The sequence below is a fragment of the Nomascus leucogenys genome, chromosome 13, assembly GCF_006542625.1.
Source record: "Nomascus leucogenys isolate Asia chromosome 13, Asia_NLE_v1, whole genome shotgun sequence".
Lineage (NCBI taxonomy): Eukaryota > Metazoa > Chordata > Mammalia > Primates > Hylobatidae > Nomascus > Nomascus leucogenys.
Genome location: NC_044393.1, coordinates 103889643 through 103902179, shown reverse-complemented (window position 1 = coordinate 103902179; position 12537 = coordinate 103889643). Strand labels below are relative to the sequence as shown.

At 39.9% G+C, this 12537-nt stretch overlaps 1 protein-coding gene across 5 annotated transcripts in view; it reads right to left on the bottom strand.

The window, feature by feature from the left end:
• Positions 1–12537, bottom strand: part of RBM33 (RNA binding motif protein 33) — a 138542-nt gene that overhangs the window by 72272 nt on the left and 53733 nt on the right. For all 5 annotated transcript variants that reach the window (XM_030826282.1, XM_030826285.1, XM_030826283.1 and 2 more), the window contains exons 6-7: positions 9354–9525; positions 3234–3442 (exon numbers count right to left, since the gene is read on the bottom strand). In XM_030826282.1, coding sequence (XP_030682142.1) covers positions 3234–3442; positions 9354–9525 — 381 coding nt within the window. The remainder of the gene's footprint in view (positions 1–3233; positions 3443–9353; positions 9526–12537) is intronic.

Genomic DNA, 12537 nt, shown 5'->3' with positions numbered 1-12537 from the left:
GTCCTATTTATTGACCTCCTTTTAAAGACCAAGTAGCTGGAAAGCAGAAAAGCTGGAACGCAGAAAAGCTGGAACTGGAATTCAGGCCATCTGATTCCACAGGTTTTGAATCACTAACCAAACTGATGACACAGCTAATTAGCAGTAGACCACTACTAATTCAGTTGTCTAATTTTACAAGCATTTTCCCTGAGATGATGCCAAATTATGGAGGGCTTCTGAATTCCAAGTAAATGATCCATTACTATGCCATAGACAACATGTATAATAAGGGATCACAAATGATGTCTTTGGTAGGAAAACGATCATTCACAGCTGTGTGAGATGAACGAGGGTAAAGAAGACGGAAGGAGACCATCTAATAGGCAATGGCGAGAGATGAATCAAAGGAACAGCCATAGTCTGACAAAGAGCAAGAAGACATCTCAGAGGAACAATGAGTAGAATTCTAAAACTAATCTGTGAATGGCTTTGGCCCACCTATCCTTCCTCAGGGAAGACGTTTCAAAAGATTCTGGTACCAGCTCACATCCACTAGCACACATGCTCCCAGAATGCAGTTATGTTCCCCCTCCTTAACTCATCACATCTGTGCACATTTGCCCGTGAGAGTGGGGATCTTGTCTATCTTATTCACCATTGTATCCCACAGATAGCACACTAACAGACAGAGGGACACCCAAGTTAAATTTTAATTGAACTGAGAGTGACCACAGTGCATGGTCATTAATTCAAGACCACAGAGTTCTGAGGGAAAGACCATGTTTGTTTGATTAAACAAGTGACATTCAGGGCCTGTGAAACACGTGTCTGGAGAGGTACAGGAACAGTTGGGAGACGGAGAAAATGGAGCTGGAAAGAGGTTAGGCTAGAGACTAAGACTCACGGAGAAACAGTAGGTGACAGCAAGAGGAACAGTGCTGGGGAGACCATTGAGGAAAAGGAGGACTAGAACAAAACCTGAAGAAAAATGCAATTAAAGAAAAGGGCATTTCAAAACTGTTCAAAGAGATTTTCAATGCTCAATACCAAAAACCAGGAAGTATTTAAGGGGATGCCAATGTTAATTAGCTTTTTATAATCCATCCACAACATATACATACTGTAACAGTGCACTGTACCTCAAAAATATATGCAATTAAAAATAAAAGTTTAATTTGAAAACAAAAAGGAAGGTCAAAAGGGAGAAAGAAACCGTTCTAGAAGATAAGAGAATACATCCAAAATCTCATATGCCCAAAAAAGAGCTGCTCAAGACAAAGAGACCATGTGTGATGCCCAAGGCCCCAGAGTGCGGTCCAACCGGACAAGGGGTCAGGTGGCATCTCTGAGGGCACCATTCAGGACAAGGAACAGAACGGAATCCAGGCAGCAAAGAGCCAACCAAGGAGAAAATGGGTACAAGCAGAGACATGAGCCAAAAATATTCTTTCCAAAACTTTGGGGGTCAAGACTCAAAGAGACAAAATAGCTCTGGGATGGGGAGTGAATAGGATGGAGAAAGCTTGCGATGTAACAGAACGCAGTTGGAGCGGAGGATACAACAGTCCTGATCTCATCACTGATTAGCAGAGATGAGACTATCGCTTACGAAGCTGTGTCAGTCTTAGGGCGGCTGTCTAGTTTACTCCTAGTACACAGTAGGCTCTAACAGTCCAAATCAGTCACATTACAATCCAGAGATACAATGTCACCATCAGGATTGAGGACAACTGAATGTCCGTGACATTTTTAAAAGCATTCACACCAACTCAGTTCAGCCTCTCTAAGGAGGCAGGTGAGAGATACATGCATGCTCTTCCCTTCTTTGTAGGCAAGAAAAGAGAGTTCAGCAACTTTTCCAGGATCAGAGACACAATTACGTAAACACTGGCCTCATATGAGAGTTGTCTGGCCCCTAAAGAGGCCAAAATAATGAAAATGGTTATTCAACATACAGCAAGTGGAGGTTTGCGGCGGAGACAGAGCAACGAAGGAAAAAAAGACAAACTATAAATCCAGCCTTTCTGCTGTTAGAGATGCTCAAAAACAAAACAGTTGTGTAAGCAAACAGCAGTTCCTAGTATCATCAAATTGTGTATGCCTACCTACTCCTCTCCCTTTACACATCAGAGTTGGAATTCTCATGCTAAAACAAAAATTATTTCTTCTACTTTATTATTTTACAAATGAATGGCTCCTGAAATATAACATTTCAACAGAAGTGAAACGTTGTTTTCTCTAAATTCAGATAAAAATGTAAAAAGGGCATGTGGTAGACACAGTGGACACATATTTGTATTAAGAAAATTTTTCCTTGAAGATTGACCTAAGTAAAAAGCCATACAATCCCTAAAGCTTAAATGAAAGAATAAGTTGGGCCCAGTGGCTCACGCCCGTAATCCCAGCACTCTGGGAGGCCGAGGCAGATGGATCACTTGAGGTCAGGAGTTCGAGACCACCCTGGCCAACATGGTGAAACCCAGTCTCTACTAAAAATATTTTTTAAATTAACTGGGTGTGGTAAGCGCCTGTAATCCCAGCTACTAAAGAGGCTGAGGCAGGAGAATCGCTTGAACCCAGGAGATGTAGGTTGCAGTAAGCCAAGATCATGCCACTGCACTCCAGCCTGGGCAACAGAGGGAGACTCTGTATCAAAAACAAAAAAAGAGCAAAAAAATCAATTATTTCTGTCTGTTTCTGAGATGTGCCATCTCTGAAATACAAAGGAAATTCTAATTGAAATTACAGGTACGTGATTTATTCCTAAACTATAGACTAATGAAAGCTTTGTATGGAGGACATGGTAATAATTCTGAGAAACTGCTATTTAATGAAAAAATCTATGGTAAACAGTATAAAGATATTTTTATAAAATAAACAACTTCTGTCTAAATTCTATCTGTAATAACATCTTTCAAAGGTAATGCACTCAGAAATACCTCTCTAGAGGCTTTAGGTAGCAAGGTCCCACAGCTTATGTCATCTAAGGGCATCAGGTCACTTATTAATTCCTCCTCTGGAAGTATCTGTGGTACAGGATGATTTCTTACTACCAGATGACTGGAGTGCTGAATTTCTAAGACTATATGCAACATCACATGAGACTATAAAGCAGAAACTTCAGCCCTTACCCCTGCTACTAACCTTTCATTTCAGACTAAGAAGAGAGAAATGTATACTAGGATACCCACAAAAGCTTACTGCCATTTGTTCTAAAGTTCTAGGGCTACTACAAGAAAATCTGAAGTTACCACGACAGGAGGCTGTGTAGGAAGCAGCGCAGGTCTGTGGTCCTTCATCCTGCCCCTCTCGGTGCTCTCTCTTCTCTGGTCCCCCACACCACGACACATCAGTGGACCTCCTCGCCGTCCTCCCCGCCTGGAGCTGTAGCGTCCTTGTTTATGCTGTCGCTCCCTTTCTTCAAATTCAAGCAATGCTGCCTTGGCCTCGGCTGAAAGCTCTACGTGAAAAAATGTGTATGTGTTAGTTACTTTCTGAGAGCCCAAACTGGAGGTCTAGGGAGAGAACAGGAAAGAATGATGTGACAATGAAACTCTGCCACAGCATGTGCTTCACCCGCAGTAAACACTCAACTAGCAGCGGCAAGTATGATACAACCAGCAACACACACAACCCACAGTGAGATCTGATAAAAAAGAACAGGCTTTCCTTTATGATACAATGCAAGTGTTAACAATAAATTTTAAATTATTTTCATTTGAGACCACTGATATGTGCTGACTGAGGCTAAAAAGAAGCTGAAGTGAAATTTAACCACTGCCCTCACACTACAAGGCATTTTGCAGTCCCACCTTTTTTTTTTCCCCCGAGACACAGTCTCACTTTGTTGCCCTAGCTAGAGCACAGTGGCGTGATCTCTGCTCCCTGCAACCTCCACCTCCCAGGTTCAAGCAATTCTCCTGCCTCAGCCTCCCAAGTAGCTGGGACTACAGGTGCACACCGCCACACCGGCTAATTTTTTTGCGTTTTAGTAGAGACGGGGTTTCACCACGTTGCCCAGGCTGGTCTCGAACTCCCAAGTTCAGGCAATCCATCCGCCTCAGCCTCCCAAAGTGCTAGGATTACAGGCGTGAGCCACCGCGCCCGGCCTGCAGTCACACCTTTTACTGATGGTGCATGACATCAGTCAGAAGCTGTCTCTACCAGTCCTACAGCAGTATGATTTTCTTACTGAAGCCAGTAGAAGTATTAATAGCATACGATGGCACATAGACGCAAGAACACAAATTTCTGATCATTCTCACTTAAAAACAGAACTATTAATGAACTCACTCCGAAGTCAAGTTGATTTAATAAAGAATAAAAAACTCAATTTAATACATATCATTTCAATTTTTCGTATTTATTTTCTTAAAACTTTACTGTGAAGCCTTCTCATATGCATGCAGACTGATACAGAAGCCAAATCAAACGAGAGCAAAGTCACATGAGAAAACACTCATGCAAACACGTGTGGAGTGTCCAGCAGCTGCTCGCTGCTCTGCCCAGTGCTTTAGGGATACAGAAAACATGGGCACTGGCCCTAAGAAACTTCAGATGGCACATTCTTCTAGGTTCCTAAAGGGAAACGAAAATGATTTAGCCACATATGGTCCTTTTACAACACTAGCTAAATTGGGACAACAGATCTTATGCCACATTTTCTGAAAATGTCACTGAGTATACCAAGACACCTTCTCCTGCCTTCTTCCCCAGCCAAGGGTAAGCTTTCAGTATTACCAGAGTCTACCTTCTACCTTGGATCCCATCATCATCTCCAAACTCCTCCAAAATCTCTATGCCACATTTTTCTTGAAATTGTTTCTGTGGTACTCCTCTCCCCTTCAAATAAAACTAGACCCCATTTGAAAGAAAATTTAATCTCTTCTTAACCAGCATAGACTTTTATTCTAATCTTGACTACATGATTAGTTCACACACACATTTTACGCAGTGAATCAGCAATTATTTTTCTAGTGGTTCTGAGTGTCAAGATTAATTTCACTATCCTCAGTAATAAAATGGTTTCAAATGACATCTTTAATCAGCAAGTAAAAATGCTTTCCTCCAATTGAGACAAGCTGTCACAAAAGGTCACCAAAATATGACAGGATGGAAATTACATTTGTAACTTCAACTGAAATGTTAATTTCCCTTTAAGTGTTTTCTGAACTATGTCCAGATTCTAAAGAGATACATACCTCAGTGTAACAAAGTTTTACACTGCATTGTCCCTTTCTAAAATGTTAAGAAAAATATATTTGCATGCAAATAATTTTATAATAGTTGAAATACATACAGAACACACAATTTGGCAAAATAAAAATAACAAATGATAGTCTGAGATTTTTTTAAAAGACAACTGAATCAAGAAAATTTTAAAGGCCCTGCAAATACAAGGACCATTAAGTATAAACCCTCAAACAGTGAGCTACTGCTGGCATTAGCAATTCTGAATTGTTTGTTACTACCGAGAAAGATCTCTTTCCCACAGATCCTCTGAAATTAATGATATTATTTCAAGAGAATATTTTGTGGGTGTACAAGCAGGTTCTTCAGGCTACAGCAATAAAAAACAACTTAACATGTAACATGTGCCAATGAAACTTAAAATAAAATAACCTGGAAGCCTACTCACAGATAATGAATTAAAAATAAAGGCAGTCTTTCTAACTAAAATAAATGCAGTCTTTCATTTATGGCTTACACTGCTTTCTAAGGCAATCCAAGGGCTACCTCCTAGATGAAAAGAGAGCTCTCAACTTGCAGGACTGGCAATTGGGGGACACTGGTCAGTGACACCATCTTCAGAAATGGCGACAGGCATTTTCACAGTGAACCATTCCTTACACATGCCTGCTCTGTAGCCTGGCTCAACTGAGCTCCAGGAGGGAGTTCAGCACTTACACCCTATGACATCCTCTGTATGTAATGAATTAATTTATTTCCTAAGTATGTAGTTCTGTACCATCCTTGGGAAAACTGAGAAAACTGTCACTCAAATCTTTTTCTGTAAGGTTTAATTTCCACAATCCTGATAGAGCAAAAAAAGCTAGTCAATTAAGATCTTAACCTAGATGAAAGCCCAGAATTCTACTTCTAATCCAATCTGCATTCAAAATACCAATCAACAACTGTGCATAAAACTGTTCCTTAACTGCTGAGGCTGTCATATGTATGAATGTTTTTCACAGAGATGTGAATGTGCAAAAAGACTAAAAGTAACCAAAACTCCCTCCTAGCTTGGAAGAGAAGTCGTTTCACATGTAAACTTTTAGAGTCAGAAATTGGGGATACCAGTGCATCACTTGATTCTCCCTTTTAAAGAATGAAGTGTTCTCAACCCTAACGATGATATCAGCGAAAACAAAAAAAAAGTACACCTCATATAAGACAACAGGTACTCTGGTGGCAAAATATTTTAATCCCATTACAGAGTAGGCAAACAGCTTTACACAATCAAATAAATGCAATTATTTCTACAGAGAACCTGAGACTGTTCAGGTTTTTTTATTTTGATCTCTAAGAGCACACAAATAAACTGATGTGTAAAAATGTATTCAAATGTCTAGTTTACCAAATACTGAGGCATTATCTCTTTTTCAATATGTATTTCCTCAGATATAAAATTCATCTTTTATTTGGGGGGAGGTGCTGAAGGTAACAAGAGAATTCACTCTTTTAGGAAACCAATCTTTTGATGGACAGAAAAATCCTCCTTTGTGTTGGGAAAAATCCTAACTTTACAGTTATCTGAAACTCATGTTTCCAAGCACCAAGCTTTCTTAAGTAATAAAGAACAGAAAAAGGTACTTTTAACTATGGTTTCACCTGCCCTATCATCTTGCCAAACAACCACATTCTACACAAATGCAGTTAAGTGCTTTTTTATTGTTTCCGAGAATGGTCACTAGTCAAGCTGCATATGTTTATAGCTACTCTGCCTCTAAGAGTCTCATACTCTTCCCCCATAATTCAAAGGAGAGGACTTGCCCACCACAAACCAACCTTTCCAGCTTCTTGTCCCAGAATTACATGAACATAAAGTTGCCAGATGCCTTAAAAAGCAAAACAGATTTAATACAAGTTATTTAAATACACGAAATTGTCAATGACCTTGGAAAGAACAAAATGAGGGAAAGTCCTGAGAGGAAGGAGATGCAGGACTGAAATAGACACTAAGCACACATGCAAGCTGGCCATCACTGCAGAACAAGGATGTTACTAGTGGCTGGGTGGAAGCACAATGAACAGGGATGAGATGACACAGCTGGAAACCAGGGAGGTGGGAAAGGCAGAGAGGCACCACAAATCAGGGCAGGGTGGTACAGAAGAGGGAAGACGAGCCACGAAATCCACAGCCGGCCGACAGGGAGCAGACTACAGAGTCGGGGAAAGGCCCCCATTTGTAATGCTGTCTAGCAAGTGAATTAATAGTCTTAGAACTTGTAGCTACCTGGGGAGTTCTCAGTGACTATGCTTTTATACATCATGTTTTAGATGTATGTAACCAAAGCCACAGCCCAGATAACAAGACCCAACAAAAGAAGCAGTAGTGATGACTACTCCTTCTCTTCCTCCATCCCTCCCCAGTTCAGGAAGCTTTATACCTTCCAGGTAGTGGCTGTGGGTTGCCCTTAGAATTCCTTAGTATTCTGCCAGGTGTGGAGAGCTTTCCTTTGTTCATCTCATCCCAAGCCAAGACTGACATGTCTCTGCTCAAGTAGACTGTTCTGTGATATTACCAATTCCTCCTGTTGACGTATTTTGTTTATTCCCATCCTTCTGTTTTAAGACCTTTGCTCCATCTTTCACCTAAGGCCAATGCCAGACTCTATTTCTTAGAAATTAAAGATGCTTCTAAGAAATTTGCTTCAGCTCAACTGGCAACTTCATATCATAACTTGAAAAAAGTCTAGGGAAATCTTGGGCCACAAGATGGAGTGGTAGTAAACTAGACCACAAAGAAAGAGAGAACAAAGATTCTAGAAGAATCTCTCTGAACAATCTTGCCTAGTAAATTAAGATAATATTGGTTGACTACTGCTAACTCGTGCATCTTTGGAGCTTAGTGTCCTCCCACAGAATTCGTATCAGGCTCATGTTCTGGACAAAAAAACGACTATGAATAATGGTTTTAAAAAGTAATAAAAGTAATCATGAAAGGTAAGTCTTGATTCTTATCTAGACCAAGACCAGATGGCAGGCAGAGCCCGTGTCCTCCCGCCCTCCTGCCTGCCCTCCTCCTTAGAAGGACAATATCCCAGTGGTTCTGGAAGCACCAGTGCAGGAGCAGCACTGCTTGGGAACTCATTAGAAATACAACTTTCTAGGCCAGGCGCAGTGGCTCACGCCTGTAATCCCAGCACTTACGGAGGCCGAGGAGGGTGGATCACGAGGTCAGGAGTTCAAGACCAGCCTGGACAATATGGTGAAACCCCGTCTCTACTAAAAATACAAAAACTAGCGGGGCGTGGTGGCGTGCATCTGTAGACACAGCTACTCCGGAGGCTGAGGCAGAAGACTCAGTTGAACCTGGGAGGCAGTGGTTGCCATGAGCCAAGACTGTGCCACTGCACTCCAGCTTGGGCAACAAAGCGAGACTCTGTCTCAAAAACAAAACAAAAAAAATACAACTTTTTTGGGCTCTACCCTATATCTAATCAATCAGAGAAGCTGGGAGTAGGTCCCAAAATCTGTGTTTTAACAAGTCCTCTGAGATTCTGACGCTCACTCAAATTTGGAATCACTGCTTTATTCTTTGCAGTGGACATTGAAAAACACTGTATAATGAGGGGTAGGGTCACTATTAAAAGTCTCTGTGAATCAGCAGCGGTCTGTAGTAGACCTTTCACATAGCAAGCTTTGCTCAGAGTGATTATTTCTATAAACGAGTCAACCTGTCTCATTAAAATCAGAGGAACTGCAGAAAACACAAAAAAAAGACAGCTACGAAGACACTAAAAGGTACAAAATATAAACCAGTCTTGTCCAGAATTCGTCCTGACAACCTCAGGGTCTTGGGAAGGGTCAACATGGCCCCACAGCTACCATCCCCATGCCACCTTTTCAAGACCAGCCAGAACCTCATAGTATGTATAAGAGCAGCAAAAAAAAAAAAAAAAAAAAAAAATTTTTTTTAATTATCTTGAACATTTTATTCAAGCATTTTAAATCCATAAACAGCAATGATTTTAAAGAATGAGTTTTACAGTACCATAACAGCACTCACTCCAAAGTCCAGCCACTCTCCGGATGGCAGCCACAATTACCTAGTCAACCTTCTTTGCCTACTTTGATTAATTACAACAATACTATGGAGGAAGTTGAAATGAGAGTGAAGGAGGATGGGAGACAGGCAAAAGAGTTACCCAAAGTTTCTGGAATGTTCCTTCTCTCTCTAGTTACATCTGAGAGCCTAATAATTGTTCCTTCTTTCCTTTCAGTTTTGAAACGTAATCGTCCAGATTCTTCATCATCTTCTTCTTCTTCATCTGATTCTTCTTTGATGTCCTTTTGAAGTTCCAATGTTTCCATACCTCCCTACATTGCAGACACACAAGGCAAAAAAAGAAGGACAGTAAGTTCATATTCTTTTGAATTAAATATTAAAGAATGCTAAAATATTTAATTGTTTATATTTAAGTTGTAAAAAATACTGCAAAATGTCCTGTTAAAAGGCCACATGAAGCCCTAAACTGACTCCAGGAGAAAATAACCTTAAACATTAACAGTTAATGTTAAAAAAAAAAAAAAAAAAAAAAAAAAAAGGTCAAATTCTTGCTTGCAATTAATAGACAAAGTCCTACACACACATCATTGCTGCTTACATGTCTGAGAATAAACAAATTCCAAAAATTCCTGCTGGACTTATTGCTTTGAGTTTAATACAGGTCATAGTGAAGTTAAATGAATTAATTAAACTAACACTAAAGTTCTATGAGTTTATTGTAACTTAAAGGCTCAACATTTTATAACTCCTGACCCCACCTACCTTCCCCTTCATTGCCAGACAAGCAGTCCAAATGTGCTGTTGTACTGATGCAGCCTCCAAAATTCTTTCATCATTTCTCACTCCTTTTTACTTCAATCTCACTGTCTAGAGTTAATTTATCACCATCTTTGACTGAGACTATTGAAAAGGAGAAACTTTTTTTCTTCAGTCATGTCTTCACTAAAACCAGCTTTTATCTGAAATTTTATTATATCAGTATTCCCTACAAAAATTTTCCCTAACCCCAGCCCAAATTAAAAGTAATTTCTTTGTGGACAATTCTTACTGCCAAGTGTCACTCATGTTCCTAGTGAAAGAATCACCTCTCACCTCAGATCAGTCTCTGTGACCCACTCTTAGACATAAAATAAGTACCTAGAAAGAGCAAGGTTAATTTAGATACTTTTTATCAATGTAAGGAGAATATATTTGCTCCTTTAGTCTCATGATTTGTAATATGCAAATGTTATTTACTCTTAATAGAAGTAACAGTGAACTTTATTAGAAAATGCACAAGAAAAAAATGAAAACAAACCAATGACACAATCATTTTATATTCTTGCCGTTTTCAGTATTTTCTATGTAAAAAGACCAACTACAAATGCACACACTCTACTATAAATCCTCCCAGTGGAGAAAGATCTTCCAGAGCGCAAATGCCTGAAGAGCAGATGACGACCGTAAACTACAACTTTCACCTTAAGCCTGACAGTTACAACACCCCCACTCAGTATGCTGACGTCCAGCATACTGCAGAATTTTAAAGTACCAAAATCTCAGGATTTTTGCTGGTTTGATGCCATTTTTTCTGTACTACTGAGTGTTTGAAATCAGAATGGATGCCTGCAAGGTACGTGCTGCACCATACTTTCCAACAGAACCAAAGCCAGCTTCCTCAGGACGCCTCTTCTCCACTCCCATGATGCTCTAGAGCAGCACTTCTCCAATTCAATGCCCAGTCATCAGTGGGAATCATGTTGAAAAGCAGATTCTGACTCAGCCGATGCAGGGTGGGGCCTGGGGTTCTGCCTTTCTAACAAGCTCCCAGGTGACACCAACATTTCAGGTACACAGACTACACTGAGTAGGGTAGCAAGGCCAAAAGGGAGGAAAAGAAATCACTACCAACAAAGCAAAGATTCTACAAAGTCATCTTCAATTCAACTATTAGCAACTGTAAGCACAGTTCAAAGACTTTCCAAATAAGTTTAATGTAAAACAAGACAGCACTGAAATTAATATAGCTTATTCTGCATCCAAATCTCCATCTAAGAAATCTAAAGAGGATAAAGATGAGTTGAAAATTGTTTCTTCCTAGATATTTACCCTAGAGAAATGATACCTTATGTTCAAATAGACCTATAGGAAAATGTTTATTCTACTCAGGATCACTAAAACTGGAAACACTTAAATGTCCTTTAATGAATGAACGGATAAACTGTTGTACATCCAAACCACAGAATGCCACTTCACAATAAAATGGAATGACCTATTGATGTAACAGGGATAAAATCATAAAGGCATCATCATACTGAGTAAAAGAAGTCAATCTCAAAAGGTTATACACTGCAATGATTCCATTTATATGATATTCTCCAAGGAACAAAATTACACTGGTAACCAGTAGTTAGGAAAGAAGGAAAGGTATTGCCACAAAAGGATAGCACAAGGAGTATTTTTGAGTGATGGAACCTTCCTAGAATGCAAACTTCTGGTCCAAATCTTGGGGCTCAGTTAATCCTTGAACTACATCAAAGATTAGGGAAACTAAACTGACAGACACCAAACACGGCTGATACGACTTGCTCAACTGCAGACCATTTGACAACATTCACTGAGCTAGACTTAATTCTTCAGTCTCTTATTCTAAATACGGGGCTTAAAATATCCATCTCCCTTGACCATATGGTTTAGAAAATTAACCTGTCTGCCAAAATGTTGACCTTCTGTATAATTTCTTTTTTCCCTGAGACAGAGTCTTGCTCTGTTGCCCAGGCTAGAGTGCAGTGGCGCGATCTTAGCTCACGACAACTTCTGCCTCCCGGGTTCAAGCAATTCTCCTGCTTCAACCTCCCGAGTAGCTGAGATTACAGGCACCCACCACCACACCAGGCTAATTTTTCTATTTTTAGTAGAGACGGGGTATCACCATGTTGGTCAGGCTGGTCTCGAAATCCTGACCTCGTGATCTACCCGCCTCGACCTCCCAAAGTGCTGGGATTACAGGCGTGAGTCACCACGCCTGGCCTTCTGTATAATTTTTAACAAATATTACCTAGCATGCCATTGACAAGCTACATTCCACTGATGGGTAGTGTGCTGCTACAACACAAAAATCAAACTATCCTAAGATTATGTTGTGTAAACATTTAAATGTGCATGTAAATTTTTCATTTCACTATAGACATTGCCAAAAATAGTCAAAGGTTTGATTTTTAGTTACTGACTTATTGTGAAAACCTGAAAGATTTATTTTTAATTCTTAATACATAGTGCATATGAAAATCACCATCAAAGTACTTAAAAAAACAGAGGTCCACTTAGGCTTTATTTTGTAAATG